At 37.3% G+C, this 25415-nt stretch overlaps 2 protein-coding genes and 1 pseudogene across 2 annotated transcripts; all 3 read right to left on the bottom strand.

Moving 5' to 3' along the window:
- Window positions 1-4047: 4047 nt before the first annotated feature.
- Window positions 4048-9710, bottom strand: LOC140823425 (homeobox-leucine zipper protein HDG1-like). The gene is made up of 9 exons (XM_073184767.1): window positions 8791-9710; window positions 8476-8699; window positions 8191-8308; window positions 7378-8067; window positions 7182-7283; window positions 6818-7033; window positions 5373-5547; window positions 4867-5234; window positions 4048-4471 (listed from the first exon to the last, which is right to left on the bottom strand). The coding sequence occupies exons 1-9, from the start codon at window positions 9013-9015 to the stop codon at window positions 4130-4132; spliced, it is 2460 nt and encodes an 819-aa protein (XP_073040868.1). The 5' UTR covers window positions 9016-9710; the 3' UTR covers window positions 4048-4129.
- Window positions 9711-19367: 9657 nt separating this feature from the next.
- LOC140824345 (probable pectin methyltransferase QUA3) lies at window positions 19368-21549 on the bottom strand (annotated as a pseudogene).
- Window positions 21550-22027: 478 nt separating this feature from the next.
- LOC140823424 (COP9 signalosome complex subunit 1-like) lies at window positions 22028-25335 on the bottom strand. The gene is made up of 6 exons (XM_073184766.1): window positions 24830-25335; window positions 23603-23923; window positions 23319-23435; window positions 23157-23242; window positions 22601-22835; window positions 22028-22509 (listed from the first exon to the last, which is right to left on the bottom strand). The coding sequence occupies exons 1-6, from the start codon at window positions 25232-25234 to the stop codon at window positions 22324-22326; spliced, it is 1350 nt and encodes a 449-aa protein (XP_073040867.1). The 5' UTR covers window positions 25235-25335; the 3' UTR covers window positions 22028-22323.
- Between the last annotated feature and the right edge of the window lie 80 nt (window positions 25336-25415).

Raw genomic sequence — 25415 nt, 5'->3', positions numbered from 1 at the left:
TAACGTTCCGAGGATGAACAGAAGCATGCATGGAGTCGACATCGCTCAAATTTTTGTGACTTGGGTGATGGTTTTTATTTGTGAAGTGTTTTTGTATATATAGAGGAGTGAAGGTTCGTAAATTGGTAGGTGAGGAGGACACATGCATGCGCTTAGCTGGTTTCTTGACACTATTTTTTAAAGCATTTAAATATTATCAGAAAAAATAATTATATAATATATATATAATTAAAATAATAACAAATGTTTAAGATATAATTATTAGTAGTTTTATATAAATAGTAACTAAACCAAGGGCGGAGCTACGTGTCGGGTGACCCAATTTGTGTGTTTTCCGTGATTTCGACTAATCGGTCCGACCCGATTTCCACCTCTAAAATCAAAAAATTAAACGATAAATTGTGGAGTTCCCTTGGACCGTTGAACTCATAACTTGGCCCACAAACAAAAATTTGGGCCATAATTGGGTTGCTCAAGCCCAATTAGTGTACATTTTTAAATAATAACAATGTACAGTGTACTAAGCACGAGGTGGTGTATAACAAAAAAATATAATTTGACGCACAATAATTTTTTGTAATTATGTTGAAATTATGATTTTTACATCAAATTTCGTATTTGAAATTTCACTTATTCTCACAAAAAACTAAAGGTATTATGGAGAATAGATATCAGGGGAAGAAAATTTATATATTTTATATATATGAAGTGTAATTTTAAGTATGTCGGAATAATTTTTCCATCAAACTTTATGTTCGAGTTTTTTCAAAATTTTATTATATATATATTTTTTCGTTCAATATTGATTTATTGAAGTGGTAAGGTTGTTATGTCTATGATTATGACATACAATTTATAAAAGCGTAAGAAAGATTAGTCAAGAGACTCACTCTAGCTTGCTCTTGCGGAGAGAAGAGCAAATCAATGGCCAGATTTGCACTAGAAAAGGCTTGAATTGTGTGCAAGTGTATGAGCATGACCTCGGTGCGTCGAATGTCGGACTAATCAAGGTAAAATTTGCCTAGCTATGCTATGCCATCTTTTCATCTTTTCTTTTATTTGGGAAGAGACCTTCCACATACCTAACTGTTTGCGCTCCATTTGGCTGGCTGTTCGTGCTTCAAATGGCTGCCTATTGATGACAACTATTGGCCTTTCGTATAGATGCAATTAGCCTATATAAATAAAGGTTGTGCCAAGCTCGAAAACACATCATAAACATCCCTCGTTCCTACTTTCTTCCTCCTGCATACACCCTACCTATGCAAGCTGCTTGTAGTTCTGCGTGATCTTCTGATAAAGTTCAGATACTAATTTTGTTCGCCAATGTGGCGATTTGTGCAACATCGCTACAATCCTTCTCGTTGTATCCTAGGAAACAGTCGTCCCGCTTAAACCTCAAAGCACATATAAAGGGAACAAATTTGTTTTTAAAGAAACCGTACTTGTTACAAGCCTCAGTTTGTTTTACTGTTTTCTTCTTATTCTTATGTACAAGATTTTATATTTTCAATAGTATAATTATTTCGTTTAACGCGTTGTCTTTACGTATACGAGATTGTTGTTGTTCACTGTTCTTTACATGCGCTCTTTTATTTTCGATTTAAGCATTTTGTCTCACATCTTTTACAAATTTGCAAAACTTTGTTAAAGAAAAAATCAATAATCGCCTTTTAAAAGCATTTACAAACACAACTTTAGTGTTGTCGTGTGCTTCTACTAGGAAGATTTTGGCCGATAGGTTTTTTTAGATGTTTGAATCGATTTAAAATAAAAAGCACCTTTTCCGGTCTTTTTTATTTATCTTTTTCGAGAAAAAAAAAAAAAAAAGAGGAGAAAAGTGAGTGATTGATTCCACAAAATATTAAAGATTTTTTTTCACATAATTGACACACACTGAGTGTGCCAAAGAAATAAAAATGGTCCCTCACATGACCTTTTTCATGTGATGAAAACGGATAAATTTGGAACTAAGGATGAGATAAAGAAGGATCACAAAATATGAATAGATTTGGGGAATTTTCTGACATAGAATTTGTCAATTTTCCCAAATTATTGTCATCATTCAATTTATTTATTTATTATTATCACAAGAATGGCAAATTTCTGTGTCACATGAATACATTAAATTAAACAGCAATATAAAATATCAAAAAATTAATATATTTATATTAGCCGGAAAACGTCATAGTTTAAAATTTAAAAATATCTTCTTTTAGTTATAATGTGACAACTAATTTCTCATTTCACAAAAATCCTTGGTCAAAATTTTCTTCCTCCAAAATTATCAATGATACATTTCAATTTCACTAATTTTTTTTCTTCTCAAAACTCTTTTAACATAAAATTAAAATCTAAGAAATTCCTATATATACACATGTAAGTCTCATGTGAGACTATCGTGTGTATATATATATATGTGAGACGGGTAGATCGTGTCAATAAAAATATTAGATGCATTCTTTTATAATTTATGTGTTATAACATGATATGAATGATTGAAAAATTCATATTGAGATATATGATGATTTTTAGTAAAGAGGTATCTTGAATATCATAAAAATGTCACTCTCACCATCCCAATTTTTATTCACACACACACACACATATATATATCTCTTGAGCACTCACTTTGAACATTTATATGAGTACAACTTAGATAACGTCTACCTATTGAAGGTAAAAACTTATTAGATCGTATTTTATTTTATGTGACAGATCTCTTATTTGGATCATCCATGAAAAAATATTATGCTAAGAGTATTATAGGTTTCATACATCAATAAGTAAACATTATCTATATATATCAACTGGATATGTCTGAAAATTTATATATATCTTTCCCAAAACTTATTCTATTCTTTTTGTGTGCATGCATGTGATTCCACTTATCGCAACATATATATATATATATATATATATATATATATATATATATATATATATATATATATATATATATGGGAAAGGCCATGCATGCAGTAAATGCGATTGCAGAGGGGGCAGGTGGCCCTATCTCCTTTCCTTTTCATCCACCCAAACCCAGCCCCTCCCCCCTCATTTAATGCATTCCCATCTCCCTTCACTGCTATATTTTTATTTACTGTATTTTTCAAATATATATTCCCTAATTTTTTTAATTATTTATATCATATCATATAAGGATATAATACATATTTACATTGTAATGTAATATAATTATGTAATGTTTAATTAAGTGAAAAGCGTGAATAATTAAAAGCTTTAAGATTTGTTCATTCACACTCAAATAATATATAAATAATAGTTTCAACTAATTTACATTGCAATTAGTGATACCATCTATGTGTTAATTGTTATTATTAATCTCATCGTCCTAAATATATAAATATATTATTATTTTTATAAATGAAAAACCAATATTATTGACAATCTTCTTATTTTATACTTATATAATTTATTTAAAAAAATGACTACATGTTTTTCAAGACTTAATTAGTTGATAAATATATTAGTAAAACTAAGAAAAATACAACTGAAATATATATTTGAAACAATAAAAAATTATTATTTATTAATTGAGACGGATGTAGATTGATTACTAGAAAAAATAAAGACAAATACAATAAGGCAAAAATGAATGAAAACTCAACCCAACCCTTGTATATATATAAAGAACCATAGATTCAAAGGAAAATGTCACACGGAAATCAAATACATGGCTACTTGAGCCAACTCAAGGGTACCTTCGAGTCAATACCCGAACCACCACACGCCGAGATCGTGGTTCGTTCTTGACTCAACCCATGAGTTAGTCAATCAACACACTGCACACAAGCGTAAAACACAAATACAACAACATGCCGCGTATAGTTACGAACGACACTTCGTTTTATGTTACATATACTCCACTTAAGGAATAAATCTAATACAACAAAATGCCGTATAGCTACGGACGACACTTCGTTTTATGTTACATATACTTCACTTAACGAATAAATCTTATACATTAAGTTAAGTGAAGCGTGAATAACATAATTTAGAGTGTTTTTAAGATATTTTGTAGTGAATAGTATTCCATTTCCTCTCCCATCATCATTATTTTTTATATATAAAAGAGGAAATGAAATACAATTACTTAGAGGGTAGATCAACTCTCGAAATGGAGGGCCGCCTTGATTTTCTTCACCGTGCACGATATCAGGTTATTGACGGTCTCCACCGACTCCACCGTGAGCTTGGCCGTAGGGAGACTGTTCACCAGGATCTGAAACGCCACGGTCAAGAGCGACCCGCTGACCCTTTGGGCTGCCGGTCCATCCGGGACGATGGCAAACCCTGAAGGAAGCAGCGCCACATAGGCAGAATCGCCACCGTTCATAACCACTTGCATCGCAGGTATGTCCACCGGGGCGTACACCACGAGCGATCCGGACCGGTCTATGCATGTCTCCTGGAGTATTAGCATGCTGCTCTGGTTAGGGTTCATGGCCTGTCAAGTAAAAAAAACAATATTATAAACCTCGTACATATTTTATCGGGAATTTGTTCGACACGTACACTTGGCCTAGACTTTTAATACAAAAAAATATATAAAAAAATAGTGGGGTGGGGGCTGACCCCATAAAGCTGTCATTTGTCTATTTTGACTTTTACACAACCAAATTTCTAATTATTTTGTCCCATGCAATAAGGCCCACTTCTACTTTTCTCACCTCAATCACTTAAAGATCATGTGGTCACAAGAATCATATAAAAAAATATTTTTTCCCAGATTCCAATTTATTTTTCATTACTATTATCTTAAATTAAATTTCCACACTGCCCACAAAAATTATTATAGATATTTTATATTTTAAGCTTTGTGTTTTGATAAAAGGGACTTACACTTGCACGAAGGAGTGAAACACAATTGCCGTGATCTTGTCCCTTAGCAATGTGAGCCATTTCCTGCATAGGACTTCCATTGGAGAGTATGTCCCACTCGCTCCTCAAATGTTCGTCTTGAAGGAAATCGAACAGCCTCTGAGGCGTCACAGGCAGCCATACGGATGTGGCAGCGCTCACCACAATCCCCGGTGGCTCGCCTGGGTCATCCACACTCTTCCGTGTCATGACCCTGATGTCTTCGTCCATGTTGCCCGTGTTGAGCTTGTTCCATTTGTGAAGCGTCGAGGCGCACACGCCAGCACAGAAGTTGTTGGTCATGCGTTGGGATAGCTTCAGCATGCTCCTCCGGCCACCAGAAGTTATTGCTGCACGAGATTCCAAAAATTCAGCAGATTCGACGTGACTTAGAGAGCGCGCGCACGCATACACATATATAAAAAAAAATATCGTGGAATTTCATAATTTGTAGTTATCATTTTGGACACAAGGGCTATGATTTTGACCTGTTTGGTCAGGATTGGGGACAGAGGATGACATTAGGATGGCAAGACATTCGCATTGTCGTTGGAGGGTGGCAACCCACCGTTGGGCGCCAAAGCCCATTCCGGCACTGATCAGCTGCCGGTAGAGCTGGTGAACCACACTCTCATCGTATTCAGAATGCTCCACCCATGTAACCTACACATTATCATGTAATGAAGTACAAGCTTTCATGGTAAGCAATTAGATCAGTATAAGATAAGCGACCCAATTCGACTTTCCAAACATAATAAGAGACTAAATTTCATCGACAGTTTGTGTTCATTTTTGGAATTTTATCATCCTTAAATTAATTTCTTGCCAAGCTTTCGTGATTCAAGGGACAAACAAATCGACCAGAGTCTCATTTCTTGATACTAAATTAAAGTTACATTCATTTCTAATCCACTCAACACATGATAAAATCCCAAAATTTTATTTAAGTCAAATATCCTATTGTTTATTGTATGCATATATATGCATAGATAGATATATCGATTATCTCGACCACCGCACAAATCCCAAAACATGAGAAATATAGATATTAGAAGCACAGTGAATAAAATATCGTGTACACAAAATTTTGCAAGATTTGTAGGCACGAGGTAGGGTCTAAACACAAAAGGTTGAAAATGGATGATCACGTGACAACAAACACAAAATCTTGCTTGATATTTGAGTACAAAAACAGAAACATCGTGAGGCTGGAACCAGTGAAAGAATATATTATATATTTTCATGGGGTTTGATGGGGACAGCATCAAAGATTGGAATAGAAGCATCAAATACTTAGTTTTATTCTATCAAAGTTTGAGATTTAGAGCATCTAATTAAACATATGAAATTAATATGTCCCTAGGATTAACATTAGGAGTTATCAGATACTTCTATTCAATTTATTGATCCGGTTAACATCGATTGCACGGTGTTCGTAATATCATGTTTATATTTTGGAAAGGGTTAGAATAAAATATCTACATTCATGTGGAAAGAGAAGAATCTTCTGGGAAATCAATTTAAGTTTAATGTATTCAAGCTAAATGGGATATTGGACTAAAAAAATTAAATAATATTGAGTTCGAGCAAACTGCCTTTTTCACGAGATTTCGTGAACCATTATTAGAAAAAACTATGCCTATAAGCTCGAGTCGAGTCTTGACCGATTCACTATTACCATGCACCTTAATCTTGAAACAGAAAACACACATTTTTTGACACTGCGGCTTGGAGCGTTCGATTAAATGTTCCCAACTAAGTTTTTCAACTGTACAGTTTGCCTCAACTAACTTATTTATAACGGAAGGGAGAAGGGCACCTACCATTTGTTGGGGTCTCATAAATGTGAAGAAAACAATAGTGAAGGATCGCTGTATGTAATAGGTCACAAGCCAACAAGAAAATGCATGTGTAAGAAGCAATGAATTGTTACCTTAGAATATCCACTAGGCATATCTTGGACCACACAGCCGGATGGGAGTCGCCGGCAAGTTGAAAATGTCGGACCACCGCAGGAAGTTCCCCGTATGGCATCGATGGACACGTCGACAACAGCCCACACACCCTCAGAATGTTGCTTGCAGAACCGGAGAAAGTTCACTTCTCGGACCGGAACCAATGGGGATAGAACTTGGAGTTCAGCATGCATCTAGTGATCATAAAGAGGATACAAGAATAACAAACTGGAACACCAAAGGAAAATAAAAATCTGAAGGGCTAATGAATGATGAGTGAATACAATAAATTGCGGACAACTAAATTCTTGTGCCTGTTTATACTAATGTGATTGGTTTTACCAGCTGAAGTGCACCATTCCTTGATCCTCCCATATCACCAGATACCACATCTGTAGTTGATGTTCTTGAAATTATACATGGAAACATCTCTGTCCACTTGTTCTAATTGCAAAACAGAAATTTCATTCAATCTTTCACGCCTTCAAGAAATTAAACTTCAAACTGAAAACTCAAGTGAAAATTTAGTGAAGTCTACCGAATCCATTAATGTCTCAACAAGGGCCAAACTGTTGATGATCGCCGTGCCAGTCTCCCTTGATGCTTCGGTAATGAAGCCATTTGGTTTCATGCCAATGCAAGGAGTAAATGTCCTGAAATACGCCTCAAGATTCAATATCTCTCTCCCACCTTCCAAGCTTCTAATCCAAAGGGGTTCATCAGTTTGTGCCATTTTAACCAATTCATCCATCGCACTCAAAGCAAGCTCCACATACATAGATCTCTCCAATGATCTGTCAGTTGGGGTAATGTTTATTGGTCCTTTTTGAGCCACCGCAGGCAAATGATTCAAAATTCCAACTCCAAAATCAGAAGTGACTAATGGTAGAGTTGAAGTAATCGCTGTTAGACCTCCGAATCCATTGTTTCCAACTCCAAGTTCCAAGCTTGAACTAGGCAATGGAGGATTCATGGATGCAGCTAAAGATGAGATGGGTCGGCCTAAAAACTTCCCCGCTAGAGTGCAGACACGGTCAAGTTCATCTTTTAGCCTTGCATTTTCGATCCGGATGTGTTGTTCTCCGAGGGATATTTCACCAACTATTGCAGGCCCACCACAGTTTGTGCACATGGGGTTCCTCATTGCCTCCCTCATGGACATGTTTTCGGCTCGAAGTTTGTCGTTATCTTGCCTGAGTAAGGAATTTTCATGGCGTTCCATTTGAGTCTGGTGAAATCAAGAATTCAAAATCTCAATCAACATCTTCAGTGTAAGGCATAAAACTCCAAAACCAATCCACAACACAAGAAAGTAAAAAAGAAGTTAGTTGGCTATTAATTTGACTTGTACCTTCATTTGAGTTCTTCGATTCTGAAACCAAAACTTGACCTGTCTAGTCTCCAAGCAAAGCCTCCTGCTAAGCTCTAATCTTTGCTTTTCATCAGGATGAGGACAATCCTTGAAGAGACTGAAAGCCCAACCAAAACAATCAAACAAACAAAAAAACCAACACGAGTAACAGACGGAGAAAACAAACAAAAAAGGAACAAACAGAAGAAATATTTATCAAAAGGCGATGGAATTAAAATAGAAGGATTCCTTGAAACAAGTAAAGAAAAGGGTCATCTCCCATACGTTTCGAGCTCTTGGATTTGCTGAGGAGTGTGTCGATGGTATCTTTTCTTTCTTGGCGGGTTGTCGGCGGCATCAACATCATCTCCAGAGGCAATCCCATCCATATTTTCACTACCAGATCTGCTTTCATGCTCCTCATCTCTGCTTCTTCTTCCTCCAACAGTAGTAGAGCCATAATTCTCCCCGGTTCTCGCTACCTCTCTTTGGCCCTCCATACTCGTTTGCTGCTCGAAAACAAGGAAAACCCACCACGAAAATCAGCCCATGTGCCTGAAATCAACCGTAAACACATACATATATAGTTGGTTTACTTACAAGGGCAAGAGAAAGGCCGGGGGAGTTGAACATTGGTTTGGTGACGAGAGACTGAGGCACAAGGCGGGGAGGACCAATTGCACCGGCGGGCATGCTGTTGTTAATAATATTCCCACAGCTTGGATTGGGTATTGAGTTAATATTATTGCTAAATTGTATATCAGCAACAATTCTTGCACTGCCAGTAACACAAGAATTGCTTTCAAGAAAATCCCCAAAATTCATCAAATAATAATGCCTCTCGCTGAGATTTTTTTCTCACCCTTTTCTCTCCTCTCCTCTCCTCCCTACAAGATCTTACCTTTATAAAATGTACAACTGCTACGCTTACCACAGAATCACTCTACGATTGTTTCACCTCGAGTTACAAGCAAGATGAAGTCAGAAAATGAAATTTTACACACAGAAAAAGAAACCAAAATGAATAAGAAGACTACTTTCAAGCAAAAAAAAAAATAAATGGAAGAAAAACAAGAGAGGTAGAGGAGACACGAGGCCTGAAACCAAATGTCTCCAACTGCCTCTCCAAAAGCTCAAATCTTTAAACACTAAGAAATACAAGAAAAACAAACACAGAAAAAAGAAAGAATGAAACCCACTACTATGACATTACAAGTCTCAGTTTTACTGTGATAAAAAAAGGCAGAAAAAAGGGGCTCTGCGGAGCAAGAAAACCCTAAGTTCGAAGGCATTTTCTTGCTCGTCTGTCATCTCAACATCTGCATGCTTGACTTGGAAAAAGCCTACACAATAGACGCAGAGAAAGAATAATAAGTCTTTCACAAAAGTCTTGATTTTCCCTTTTCCTTTTTTTTGTATAAAAAATTTCTAATCTGAGAAACTTTAAGGAGAAGAAAAAACAAAGGAGAGAGAGCGACGATAGATAGATATCCACACAACACACCCTCGAAAGTCTGTGGACTAACGAAAATGGCGAAATCTATTGCAGTTTATTCATATAAATAAAATAAAATAAAATAAAATTATTCAGCATTCCTTATTCCAATATATTATTTTTTTTAAACAAATTAATTAATATTTGACATTCATATATATTATGTATATAATTCGAACCATTTAAAGTATCTATATTAAATTTTATTTACAATATATATACTATCTAAATGTAATATGCATGTGTATGCGTGAATATCCAGTCAAATTTGTTATTTTAAATTATTATATTTTTTATGAAATAAATAAATATTCAATCAAATAATAAATGTAGTCCCGGAACTTTTTGTTGTAAATGTTTTTTTTAATAATCGTGAAATTTAAGATATTTGAGTTATTCTGTGAATAATATTTTTTTTAAGAATTGTCACTAAATATTCAACCTATGTTTTTCCTCTGTTTTTTTTTTTGTTCATTCGATTGATTGAAAAAGACTATTTTTTTTTCGATGTGGGACAAGGGTATCACAATCACCCCTTCTTCAGAACGCGATGTCCTCGTCGCGGCCTGACCCCTCGATCCACCAGCACCGAGAATCTAGAGGTGACTCCTACAAGTTCAAGAGGTGGCTCCCGTCATGTAGCACTTTGTCCCGCAGGTTCAAGAGGTGGCTCCCATGCACGTAGCACTTTGCCCCGCATAGCACTTATTTCCCGGTGTTCCATGCCGGTGACCGGCTCTGATACCATTCTATCACGCCCCGAGCCCGGGCCTGCGTCCGCGCCTACGTGACTGCACAATGGACCCCTATAGCAACTACTTCGTATTCGTCCTCGCATTACGAAAATGATTAACCTAAGTTTGAGAAAGACTAGTTGTCGATGTCTTAAAATCACATTTACTATATTATATGATTTTAAACTTTAAATTCTAAATTTTATAGTTAATTTAACATAAAATAAAATTATTTTAAAATTTTATCAAATTTATTTTCCAAACCTCATGGTTGATATAGTTTAATATTTTATAATAAAAAAAACTCAAATTAATTAACTTGATTATTAGTTATTTTTTTTAAAAAAAAAATTGTCGTTTTTTGTAGCAATGTGAGATTTGATTAGGCCACACTCATACATATATTAAGGTTTATACATGTAATTATGCATATTATTGCCACATGTTATTGCTAATTACGTGCATATTACAATAATTAGGACATAAGTGATTGGGTTAAAAGAGAATCACAATTAATATAGACAGTCTTACGAGTCGATTTTGTGATATAGATATTACTCCATCTGACTCGGTTCATAAAAAAATTATTTTTCATTATGAGTATACATCCAATAGCTATAGATTGAGCCATATGATAATTCAATGAATTCTGAGGGACCAATATCTTCTTTTTGCGACGTAACGCTGATTTAGTGTTGGCATGACATGACGTTCACTTGTATAGTGTCACACCGACACTTTTAATAAAAAAAATGATTGGAATTTTTTTAAATAAATTTATATACAATACTAACATATAAATTTGGCAACATAAAAAATCAAAATCACATAAAAGACAGACCAGGGAAAGAAAATTATGATTAATTTTTCTTTAAGTAAATGCCTTATACAGCATTTTAACCAATAGTAAATTATAGATTATTCTTTTTTTTTTTAAATACTACATATTATATTTGGGCCTATGTTAGCAGTAGTAGGTTTTTTAGCCCATCAGCTCACCCAACCTACGATGGGCCAAACAAACTAATTACATTTCAGTCCTAATTTTAGATTAACTTTTACAATTAATGATGTCATAAATATGGTTGTAACCAAGATTTATAGACCAAGACCAACCTAAATCTGCACTTTTATTTCGTGCTTAATTTTGATAAATAGTGCTATAAATATTTGAAATATCATAATTATTTAAAAATCTTTTTGAGTATATATAACCTAAGTAGTGAGTGGAATATCATATTATATCTAATTATTTAAAAATCAAAGAATGGAAAATTAACCATTAAAGTTACCAAAATATTTAACTAATAGATATATAAATATCTGAATAAATGTGATCTATATAATCAATAGATTATCCTATTATATTTAATTTTTCAACACGTATTGATGCACCTTGTGTAAGGCTACTTAGACCATACATCTCTCGAAACTGCTTATTTGATTTTTCATTTGAGTCGAGTTCGAGTTTTAAATGTTTCTACTCGAATAGTTCATAACAATAATATAATTACTCTAGTAACTCACAACCTACTCAAATAACTATATATTATTATTATTATTATTATTATTATTATTAGCAGATATATAATTTAAAAGTATGTTTTCCATTACACTAAAAACTGATGCTAACGTGGACGTCCCAAGGAAAGCATGGGATCCTTTGCAGTTGCCGGAGGGACCAATCACGAGGGGTCGACTAAAAAGATTCAAGGAGGCGCTACAAGGAGTCATGAGCAAGCCGGAAGAGGTCGTGATGCATGGGAGTACGTTTGGAGGCCAACGGAAAGTCATTCAAGCATTGATGTTGCTGACAGAGTCTGGACGGACCTGCACACGGACCTGCACACGGGGTCCGTGTCCTTTACAAGCTGGGATGAGTTTTTACAGTGGCTGCACGGACCTGGAGACGGACCCAGGCACGGGGTCCATACCCTTTGAAGTTGGCGAATACAGTGCATACACGGACCCGTACACGGAGGTGAGCACGGGGTCCGTGTCTCTTGATCCCGACTGAAGATGAGTTACAGTATGTACACGGACCCAGACACGGAGGTCTACACGGGGTCCGTGCCTAGTGTTTTCTGCGCGGATTTGTTTCCTTTTCTAGAGTTTTATTATTTTGGGAGACTAGATTTTTGATATCTTTTGATATATAAACTATGTTGGACGAATTTTAAGAACACAATACACATATTATTTTGAGTTTATCAAACTTGTGAGAATTTTCTCTCTAACTTTTCAAAGCTTTTAGCTTTGTCAAATCAAATCAAACTTATCAAAGTTTTTAACTTTGTGGCGTTTGTCGATCGTTGCTTGTGCGGATTGTCGTAGGCAAAGTTCTTCGAAGGTTCGTATAGTTTTCGATTGTTTATCCTCGTGTTTATTTGTTGCTAAACTCTTGCTAGTTTAGATGTGAATATCACATAATACTTGAATCAAAAGATCGGGAAAACACACGGATCTTAATATCGTAATTGAATAGAGGGTGCGATTTATTTTTAATCGTGTTTGCTATTTATTTGTGTCAAGATTCACATCATTTGGTATCAGAGCCCAGGTTTATTGAATTCAAGTAATTATCTTGTTTCTAAATTGCAGATCTGTATTATTTCTTCGTTTATTTTCAGATCTGTTTTGTTCTATCGTTCTTCGTAAATTTTTTCGTGAATCTGTGATTCTCGAAATTTGTTGGTGACTTTTTTTTTGGGATTTTCGAGTAGTACTCAAGCAAAAAAAAAAAAAAAAGTACAAAAAATTCCGAAAATTCACCATTATTTCTTTTTGATATATTGTTCTATTCCCTTTAGAGAGTCATATTTAATTTTCTCTCACAGTCAAAAAAAAAAAAAATTCCTATATTCGAATTTCTTGTCTACACAGTCCAAGTGAGTCGATCGCATTTGTTCACAAGTTTGAACTTTGATTGTTTGATATACCCACAATACAAAGCTTGAGCACTTCCAAGAGAGCTTTCAAAATTCGAGTGATACACTTGAGTGCGAGTGACTTTTCTTTGGAGTGAACGGTGGGTATTTGTTGTGAGCATACAAATAAAGAGGTAAAAGACGAGTGAATTTCTTTGGAGTGATCGTGAGCATTTGGGTGAGGATTATTTTATTTCTACTAACCTTTTCTTGCAGGTACAACTTTGAAATTAAATGGAGAGGGAGGTAGGAGATAGTTCGAATTCGGAATTGTCTAAGTTCCAAATAGAGGCGTTGTCGGGGCATTTTTCTAGGATGATAAAGGTTGAGATGGAGGCCCTACATGAGCGTTTGGATAGGATGGAAGTGAGTGCTAGTGGGGGTAAATCTAAGGGTAGAGATTTTGTTAGGGGTGAAGAGGAGGAGTATGACTTAGGTGAGGAAGAGGAGAGTCAAAATGAAACTTGGGGTAGGAATGGAAGAGGTAGAGGAGTTGGAAGAGGTCGAGGCGAAGCTATGCGGGGTAGATATAATGATGGGCATAGAGATGATGGGAATATGAGTGGCATTAAGATGAAAATCCCTTCTTTCCATGGGAAGTCGGATTCGGAAGCGTATCTAGAGTGGGAAAAGAGGGTAGAGTTTGTATTCGACTGTCACCAATACTCCGAGCTCAAAAAGGTTAGGTTGGCGGTGGTTGAATTTATGGATTATGCACTCATCTGGTGGGATCAATTAGTGACCACTAGAAGAAAGTATAATGAAAGGCCTATTGAGTCTTGGGATGAGATGAAGAGGGTTATGAGGAAGAGGTTTGTGTCAAACCACTATTATAGAGAGATGTTCAAGAGGCTACAAACTTTGAGGCAAGGGTTAAAGAGTGTGGAGGACTACTATAAGGAGATGGAGGTAGTCATGATTAGGACCAACATTGAGGAAGATAATGAAGCAACCATGGCTCGTTTTCTTTGTGGTTTGAACAGGGAGATTCAAGATCAAGTGGAGCTTCGGCACTACTTAGATCTAGACGAAATGGTGCAAATGGCCATAAAGGTGGAGCAACAACTCAAAAGGCGAGGAGTTGGCCGCACCAATCAAACCGGAGGTGCATCTTCTTCTTGGCGACCAAATGCGGCCAAGCGAGATGATAGCAAAGTGGTGACCAAGCCTAAGTTTGAACCAAAGCAAGAGACACCTAGACATGGAGTACAAGGTAAATCTGAAATTCCTACTACTCGTTCTAGAGATACAAAATGTTTTAGATGTCAAGGGTTGGGCCATATTGCTAGTGAGTGTCCTAATAAGAGAGTCATGTTCTTAAATGATTATGGTGAGTATGAGTCTCAAAGTGAGGGGGATGGCGAGGGTAGTTATGATGATATGCCGGAGTTGGAGGATCCCGATGAGGGATATGGGGCGGTTGTAGGAGAAGCGCTAGTGACTAGGCGAATCATGAGTGCCCAAGTCAAAGATGAGGAAGTTAACCAAAGAGAGAACTTGTTCCACACTAGATGTTTTGTGAATGGTAAGGTGTGCAATGTAATCATAGATGGGGGTAGTTGCACCAATGTGGCTAGTGTTGAGATGGTTGAAAAATTGGGATTGCCTACAATAAAACATCCTCAACCATATAGGCTTCAATGGTTGAACGATTGTGCGGAAGTGAGGGTTAATAGGCAAGTTCTAGTGTCATTCTCAATTGGGAAGTACAAAGACGAGGTTTTGTGTGACATGGTGCCCATGCATGCTTGTCATATCTTGTTGGGTAGGCCATGGCAATTTGATAGGCGAGTGACTCACGACGGTTTCAAAAATAAGTACTCGTTTGTATTAAAAAAGGAATCTGTTGTTCTACTTCCATTGTCTCCAAAACAAGTATTGGAGGACCACTTGAAAAAAAAGAAGAGAGATGAGGCCGAAAAAAAGAGTGAATTAAAAAGTGAGATGGCCTCTGAAAATAAAATTGAAGTGACTGAAAAAAAGAGAGTTGAAAAGAGTGAGATAGCCACACAAACAAAAAAAGAGAGGAAAGAAATTGAGGGGAAATAAAAAGAGAGGAAATAGGCCAAAAAGAATTCTTATATGGCCCAAAAAGGTGAGATAAAACACTTGTTGCACACACATGAACCATTTGTGTTAGTTCTTTATAAGGAGATCCTCCTTAACACAAGTGATATAGCCGGATCCCTTCCGAGCATTGTTGTTTCACTATTGCAGGAATTTGACGATGTATTTCCGGAGGAGCTACCTCAAGGCTTACCACCATTGAGGGGAATTGAGCACCAAATTGATTTGGTGTCCGGGAGTGCCTTGCCAAACCGTCCAGCTTATAGGAGCAATCCGGAGGAGAGTAAGGAGCTACAAAGGCAGGTAAGTGAGTTATTAGATAAGGGTTATGTGCGTGAGTCCATGTCACCTTGTGCGGTGCCTGTTTTGCTAGTTCCTAAGAAAGATGGCTCATGGCGTATGTGTGTCGACTGTAGAGCAATCAATAACATAACCATTAAGTATAAGCATCTCATACCTAGACTAGATGATATGTTAGATGAGTTGCATGGGTCTTGCATCTTTAGCAAAATTGACTTGAGAAGTGGCTACCATCAAATTAGAATGAGGGAAGGTGATGAGTGGAAAACTGCTTTTAAAACTAAGTATGAGTTGTATGAGTGGATGGTTATGCCTTTTGGCTTAACTAATGCACCTAGCACCTTTATGAGGTTAATGAATCATGTCTTGCGTGCACATATAGGTAAATTTGTTGTGGTTTACTTTGATGATATCCTAGTGTATAGCAAGAATCTTGAAGAGCATGTTAAACACTTGAAACTTGTGCTAATCACATTAAGGGCTGAAAATTTGTATGCTAACTTAAAGAAGTGTGATTTTTGTACAAACAAACTTGTGTTTCTTGGTTTCGTTGTGAGTTCACAAGGGATACAAGTGGACGAAGACAAGGTAAGTGCTATTCGAGATTGGCCATCGCCTACTACTGTTGGTCAAGTCCGAAGCTTTCATGGCCTTGCAAGCTTCTATAGGAGGTTTGTAAGGGATTTTAGCACATTGGCGGCACCGATGACGGCGGTCATCAAGAAGAACGTTCCATTCTGTTGGGGCGAGGAGCAAGAGAAGTCTTTTAATATTATCAAGCAAAAATTAATTAATGCTCCTTTACTTGTGTTACCTGATTTTGCTAATACTTTTGAAATTGAATGTGATGCTTCAGGTGTAGGTATTGGTGGCGTGTTGATGCAAGGACGAAGGCCGGTGGCGTACTTTAGTGAGAAACTCAATGGGGCAGCGCTGAACTATCCCACGTATGACAAGGAGTTCTATGCACTTGTGAGGACTCTTGAGACGTGGCAGCACTACTTGAGGCCTAAAGAGTTTGTGATTCATACGGATCATGAGTCTCTAAAGCACCTCAAGGGGCAACAAAAGCTGAACAAGCGGCATGCTAAATGGGTGGCCTTCATAGAGACATTCCCCTACATGATCAAGTATAAGCAAGGTAAGGAAAATGTAGTGGCCGACGCACTATCACGGAGGTATGTACTTTTCTCTACTTTGGAATCCAAAATATTGGGGTTTGAACTTGTTAAAGAGTTGTATGTGCTAGATGATGATTTTAAGGAAGTGTTTGAAACTTGTATGCATGGTCCACATGATAAATTCTACTTGCATAAAGGTTTCTTGTTTAGAGAGGATAGATTGTGCATTCCCAAGTCATCAATTCGTGAATTACTTGTTAGGGAGGCACATGGGGGTGGCCTAATGGGGCACTTTGGGGTGGCTAAGACTTTAAGTGCATTGCATGAACATTTTTATTGGCCACACATGAAGCGTGATGTTGAACGTATTTGTGAGAAGTGCATAACTTGTAGACAAGCTAAGTCTAGGACACTACCACACGGATTATATACACCACTTCCCGTCCCTAGTGAACCTTGGGTGGATATCTCTATGGACTTTGTTTTGGGATTACCTAGGACAAAGAAGGGGAGAGACTCTATATTTGTTGTTGTGGATAGGTTTTCGAAAATAGCACACTTTATTGCTTGTCACAAGACGGATGATGCATCTAACATTGCGGACCTATTCTTTAGAGAAGTCGTTAGGCTGCATGGCATGCCTAGGACCATTGTGTCGGACCGTGACGTTAAATTCCTAAGTTACTTTTGGAAAACACTGTGGGCTAAACTTGGCACTAAATTACTGTTTTCTACGACCTGTCATCCTCAAACGGATGGTCAAACTGAGGTAGTTAATAGGACGTTAGGAACTTTATTACGTGCTATTCTCAAGAAGAACTTAAAGAATTGGGAAAATTGCTTGCCATTTGTTGAATTTGCTTATAATCGTTGTGTGCATTCTACTACTAATTATTCGCCATTTGAAATTGTATACGGTTTTAATCCTTTGACTCCGTTGGATTTGATGTCTTTACCTGTGAGTGAAAGGTTAAACATGGATGGCAAAAAGAAGGCTGAATTTGTTAGGGGGTTGCATGAAAAGGCCAAAGCCAACATTGAGAAGAAGAATGAACAATATGCTAGGCAAGCCAACAAAGGGAAAAAGAAAGTGGTATTTGAGAAGGGGGATTGGGTGTGGCTACACTTGAGGAAGGAGAGGTTTCCGGAGAAGCGACGCTCAAAGCTATTACCTAGGGGCGATGGACCATTCCAAGTTCTTGAGAGAATCAATGACAACGCCTACAAACTCGACTTGCCAGGTGAGTACAACGTAAGTTCTACATTTAATGTTAGTGATTTGTCGTTGTTTGATGTAGGTGATGAGCAAGATTTGAGGACAAATCCTTTTCAAGAAGGGGAGGATGATGCGAACGTGGACGTCCAAAGGAAAGCATGGGATCCTTTGCAGTTGCCGGAGGGACCAATCACGAGGGGTCGACTAAAGAGATTCAAGGAGGCGCTACAAGGAGTCATGAGCAAGTCGGAAGAGGTCGTGATGCATGGGAGTACGTTTGGAGGCCAACGGAAAGTCATTCAAGCATTGATGTTGCTGACAGAGTCTGGACAGACCTGCACACGGACCTGCACACGGACCTGCACACGGGGTCCGTGTCCTTTACAAGCTGGGATGAGTTTTTACAGTGGCTGCACGGACCTGGAGATGGACCCAGGCACGGGGTCCGTACCCTTTGAAGTTGGCGAATACAGTGCCTACACGGACCCGTACACGGAGGTGAGCACGGGGTCCGTGTCTCTTGATCCCGACTGAAGATGAGTTACAGTATGTACACGGACACAGACACGGAGGTCTACACGGGGTCCGTGCCTAGTGTTTTCTGCGCGGATTTGTTTCCTTTTCTAGAGTTTTATTATTTTGGGAGACTAGATTTTTGATATCTTTTGATATATAGACTATGTTGGACGAATTTTAAGAACACAATACACATATTATTTTGAGTTTATCAAACTTGTGAGAATTTTCTCTCAACTTTTCAAAGCTTTTAGCTTTGTCAAATCAAATCAAACTTATCAAAGTTTTTAACTTTGTGGCGTTTGTCGATCGTTGCTTGTGCGGATTGTCGTAGGCAAAGTTCTTCGAAGGTTCGTATAGTTTTCGATTGTTTATCCTCGTGTTTATTTGTTGCTAAACTCTTGCTAGTTTAGAGGTGAATATCACACAATACTTGAATCAAAAGATCGGGAAAACACACGGATCTTAATATCGTAATTGAATAGAGGGTGCGATTTATTTTTAATCGTGTTTGCTATTTATTCGTGTCAAGATTCACATCAAAAACATTTTCAAGTACGAACTCGAGTAAATCAATATTTTTATGAAATGAATCAAGCTTAAAATTGAATACTCGATCGAGTTTGGATCAAACTCAGTCCCTGTTAAGCATTGCGACTATCGACACAAACCAAGGATGGGTGTATCCAGTACATTTTGGTTAGTGTTGAGCCACAAGAATTGCCCCTATTGGCAGAGCTATCATATCTATGACTTTCCACAAAAAAAAATCACGCATTTGATCCTACAATAAATATCAAAGCCAAAATCACACATTCAATCAATTCTCCAAATCCATCCCGAAATGAAACATTTTCCATCAAATCAAATCCATTAATACGAGCGCAACCTTAAGGTTATAAAATTGATTACTAATTAACAACTAAATAAATAGTAATTTTCATTACATAGTTTCACATACTTTGAATAATAAAACTGTGTAAGACAACTATAGAATATTGAAATAAAGATTAAAACTTAGTTTTCATGCATTTAAACTTTTAAGGTTACTCTCATGAGTTCTTCAATCAAATTGTTTTGAATGAACAAGGAAGACCAATACAGACAACCTTGTATCATGGTCTAATTTGTTCACTTTTATTTGAAACTTCATATACAGTCGAAATGTAAGGTTTAATTATGTGTCCAAATTTAAAATACAGTAGAATTGGTAGAGATTAATATGCATTTAATGGTACATATGTGTCAGTCATATCCATGTTGCGTGGTATCTGTGTAGCCCTGGCCGTGCCGGTGCGACAGGGATAGCCAAGTATTACTCAGTAGCAGAAAATGCACTTGAAATTTCCCGAGGTAAGAGTGGTAAAGAGCTAACAAACAGTTGAGTTGAAAAAAGTGCAACACAGACCTGCTCATTCCAGAACTTGGATCTTTTATAAGAGATTCTACAGCGGCTACATGAATTAGATCGTAAGTCTGAGGATCAGTGGAAAAAGGATCATACCTGCATGCATCAGCCACAACAAGATTCAATTCAACGGGTGAGAATATCTAACAATAAACATGCATGTAACGCATCTCAAGTATTGCAGCGAATGGATTTACTTCTGATCCATCTATCGACTATCTTTCACAAGCCTAGACAATGTCACAGAACAATGAATAGAATATAGTGTTGATTCTACTCACCTATCATGGTAAAGTCCAATAAGTCCACGATCATAAATGACATCAAGAGTCGGAGGCTTGCGAGCAGGGACGACATTCATTACCCAAACAGGATCAGATGCTATTGCTGCAGTAAAACCTCCAAAGAATGCATTCATGTCCATGACATTTCGTATAGATGGAGTTCCTAATTTCAAGTTTAGCGAATTCTATTAATAAGCAACCCTTCTTATCCATCTTCGATTATCAGCTTCAAATACGCACATTCTCTTCTTCATGACACTAACCCGTGAAGGAACCTTTGTCGATCTTTCGGGCCACTCTGGAATCACCCCAATAGCAAAATCTCCCTTGACAGATGTTATCCGGCTCACACATTTCTCGAACTTGAAAGACCTGAAGATTCATTTATTTCAGTCCACAAAATGCAACTGCTGAAAGCTAGAACCAACCATGTTAATTGTCATTTGCAAAATTATGAAGTTCAGGATCACCTGTCAATCAAATGGAATAACAAAAACATGAGAACGTTAAGACTGAATCATGTGCATTACCATGAAAAACTTGGATCAACGGATTCTTCACAAAAATGAAATCCAAATCCATTTGGATTTAGAAGACATGAATCCCCACTATGCTTTTTCCAGATTGCTGAGTTTCCATCCACGACAATGATCTCATAACACAATGATCTGGCCTCAGCCTGCAGATCATTCCATTCTTTGTCTTGTTTTTGCCACTGTACAGGGTGCCCAGAAATGACTAGGAAGCCTCCTGGGCGAAGTAACCGATCAACTTCAAGAAAATACGTAGCATCTGAAAAGTAATAAGTTTTCTGCGTTAAAAAAGAGATGAGATAGGTTACAAAATTTCAATAGATGTTATCATAAACTTCTGAGATGCCGGGGACTCACTCAAGCATCGAGAACAATGCACCAAATCAAAAGAGAAAGCAGGAAAGGGGAGAGCAAATTGTATCTGTGCTTTCTGTGAATCCTATGGAGCAAAAGGAAGAGTTAAAATCTCTTCAGCAAGCATACATCCACCAAAACAAGCAACCTGCCATATAATGACCACCAAGATTTTTAAAAGACTACAATAATCAGCAACAATATGAAAAGATGACAGTCATGTTTATTACCCCGCATCCCATATCAAGGGAGGTTCTCAGAACTCCACCAGCCATAGGGATATACTGTTTAAGTTTCTCAATATATCGTATTGCTCCATCTGGGAACATCATGCCACCTCCAGGGAACTGTGGATGGGGGTGAAACGAGGAAGACTTGGACCAAACGTGGAAGTGGAGGGAGTACAATTATAACTGCTCAACGTACACTCGTTCATTTATCAAGTAATTATTCCTTTGACTTACAATCTAGGAGGTCAAAGCTACAAAGAAAACCTTAAAAATTATTCCATTTTTCGCTAAATAATCGAGGGAAATGAAATTTCTCCACGTGTTTTATTTTTTTCTTATGTTTTTTTCCCTCATTTGACCCGTATTTGTTTAATTTTCGATGAATAAAACTTGATTATTCTTTAAAAATCATCAAATAAATGTAGGAAACGACTCAAAATTTCAGGCTTTTCACAAAACTTGTCTAAATAAATACTTTTAAAGTTCATTTAAAAAACATTTTTAAAATATTGATCCAAACAAAGTTTTAATACCATTTTTTATGGTCACCGCTGACTACAACTGAACATTGACCCAAGTATCTCGATCAATCAGTAGAATAGATGGATGTAACACCAAACGTTTAGGGAAAAATAAGACAAGATCAACAGGAGACAGCAAAAAAATCGCACTCCAACATCTGTATACCAACAAATATGGATGAATTGTGTAAATCAACATGACCTTAAATTCAAAATTGAGGCAGGGTTATGAACAAAGGATTAATTTTTTCATGATTGATTGATACGATGCCCACGGCAAGCCCTCCTCCCCTTGTCTCCATGAAATCCCGATAACTCGGAAGTGTCAGTTAAGCCGCCGCATCGAAGCCGTTTCTCTTTCCATGTAAAATATTTAGACAGATTTCTAACCTAAAAAATAAGGGCGTCCCTTTATAAACACAAGCAATTAAAAATTTCCATGCTTACGAGCTGCTCTGAGGTTATAATCATGTTTGATAAGGTTTGCTCTCAAAAGCATGGCTCTCACTTCACGATCAAATTCACAGCCAGTCTGCAGGACACGTTGGAACGTGCCTTTTCTCAGATCTGCATGCCGAGCATAGAGAATTTTGTTGTGGGAGTCGATCCGCGCCTGTAACAAAATTGGAGAAGTGTTGAAAATTTCAAACTAATCTGAAACATTGGAGACGGGGGTAAATAAGTTAAAGTTTGGTATTTATTACCTGTATTTGGTCATTGGTAATGAGAGCTTCAAGCTCTTTCTCCAAGCAAGTAACAGTTGTGTTGAAAGCATTTGCCATCATATGCAGATCAACAGAGACAAATGGGTGAGTGTACTGGATCAGAGCTTTGTTGCGAATTTGCTCATATAGTGTTTCCACATGGTCGTGTAAATGAATGTCGAGTAACAAGTTCGTTTTAAGGTTTCCAAGATATTCAAGGCAGGAAGCATAGTGACTGCAAAAAACAAAAGAAGAAACAACTATTGGAATCAAACAAGGGATTGGGATGCCATATTCATCCATAAAGATACTGAAAATGGAGGATTGTTGATTTTTATTTGTTTTATATTTGAATAAGCAATCAGATTGCATTTCAAGGATGCCATGTACAACAAAGCAATTTACCCCAACTCTAGTGCCCTCTTTCTGCGCCTGAGCAGAAGGTGTATAAGGGTGGTGTAGCATCGGTGGTGCACAATGGAAGCCTAGGGTTTCTCGCCCTTTGCTGCATGTGTGTGTGTGTGTACAACATTCAAAGGCAACAGAGTCTGGTTACCTGGTATAGAAATCATTAATTAGCTCCCTAATTTCAGGTACTAATTCCAAGAAACTCTTGAAGTTACTGTTGTCAATGACTTTGCACTGCCAAAAAGAAATATTCCATAAATAAGAGAATTAAAATGCATAATTAAAAACAACTAAAACACTACAAATTTGCCTTCAGTTCTGCACGATCAAAACTTGCGAGTGCGCAAAGACCACCATAGGTTGCAACATCTTGTGGTGCAATCACTTCTGTGTAGTTATTCCCAAGTTCAGGACCAGTTTCTAAGAACTGCAAGTACGCATGCAACTGTAAGAAAAAATAAATTTGGCAGAAGATATGTACCACCACATGATTCATTTTTACTTTTTCAGTTAAAATGGACAAGATGATTTCAAAACATGGAAGTTTAAACTAAAACTATCGTTTAATTTGTAGGAAATATTCAAATGGCACACCTTTCGAGCAGCAAGCTTATACTTTTTGCCTTCCAAATGAGCCAAACCAGCAGCACAACGTAATTTTGCAATTGTAATGGCGTCCGAGGTGTCTTGACTTTGCTCAGCCTTGCTAACGTAGCTAGTAACATGTGTGAACTGGCCCATCTCAATGCCAACCAAAATTGCATTTAGACACATATGAATGATATGTTTGGATGTAGTGCAGTAGTCCCGTGTGCGGACATAATTTTTGAAAGCTTCACCAAGATGACCATGTGCATAAAAAAAATCTCCAAAATCATTATAACCCATTCGAATGCTCTCTTTGATCAAATTTGTCTGCAACATGAATAATAAGAGGTAAGGAAAATAATGCAAAATACAGATCAGCTATACAGAAAATAACGTAGAAAAGTTTCCAGAACACACAAAAAATAAATAAATTTGGAATAGTTGACTGAAAATCCACAATTTAAAATCAAGAAGGTATATTGATGGGTTGGGGTTAGAAATATCCACAGATTTAAATCTTGAGCCACTGTAAAGCGACAATTAGGATTCAAATAAAATGATTGAACAAATCAGCAACGGACACCCTTAAACTCTAAAAACAATTTGAAATAAAATGATGGTTTGTTATATAGTTCAATGTCCATCAAATCTTTACACCACAAAAAAAAGTCTGCTAAATTTACAAGTAACATTCAGGATAAGACAGTTCCTAAAGCCAAGGATGTTAGATGTACTTCTCAGCAGGTAAGCTATGCAATAATTTTCCAAAACTAATAAAAAGCAAGGAACAATCCAGCACCCCATACAACGAATTAACACACAAGAACTCAGTAAATCCACAGTACATGGATAATCAAAGCTAATGTGAATGATTAAGAAAATAATCCAAAATCAACACCAAGATAAAAAAAAAGAAGAAAAAAAAAGAAAAAGATAACTGTTCTTCTTACATATCTCCAATTGCATCACACAAACACAGTAGACTTGTTACAGTGAAAACCAGATAATAGTATCAGCAATCTGCGTGTATTTATACCTATCAGACTAAGATTGGGTAACTTCTTTTTCAAACTCAATGGGAAAAGCGTCAATAAAACAGCTTGAAAATCCAATATTGCTGAAACTACAGTGAACCCAAAAAAATAAAAATAAAAAACAAAGAAAGAAGCACCAAGCACTGATTTCAGTGTGTGCTCGAGTTTATTATGCGAGAGAATGGAAAATGACGGCTACCCTGTAAGCATTGAGTTCATTCTCGAGCTTCTCCTTCCGAACCTCAGCCCGTCGGTCCACCGCATCAGCCCATCCATTATCCGGTCCATAATTCGGGCCCAATCGCCCATCAATCTTCGCAACCACCTCCCTGAACAGCTGCGTGTTCTCCCCCTTCTTAATCTCATCATACGCCATTCTCAAGACCTCAAGCTGCATCGAGGCGACGCCGCTTTTCTCAGCAATAAACAGTAGCCGAGTGATCTTCGTGCGGCCGGAGTACAGCGCTGCGTAGGCCTCCACATCGAGCTGCTCGCGGCTTATGATTGGTCTGTGCCGCTGCGAATCACCGTCTAAAACGGCTCCATTTACGCAGATGTCTTCTTCTTCGATCATCGTCCCAGTAGCATCATCTTCGGCTTCCATAACAATGGGGTGAATGAGTAAACCCTAACCCAAAAAGAAACTGGAACTGGCTAGGGTTCTTTCTTCTTTTCCTCCGTGGCATCAATGTGTGCGTGCGAAAGTGAGAGGGGCATAAGTAAGTGGGCTTCGCACGTGTGAGTTGTCAACTGTGGGCTGGGCTCAGCCATCAACTTTTTGTGAT

This window comes from Primulina eburnea, chromosome 2 (genome assembly GCF_022965805.1).
Source record: "Primulina eburnea isolate SZY01 chromosome 2, ASM2296580v1, whole genome shotgun sequence".
Taxonomy (NCBI): Eukaryota; Viridiplantae; Streptophyta; class Magnoliopsida; order Lamiales; family Gesneriaceae; genus Primulina; species Primulina eburnea.
Note: the sequence above shows the minus strand (reverse complement) of the source record. Positions and strands in the feature narration are given on the sequence as shown.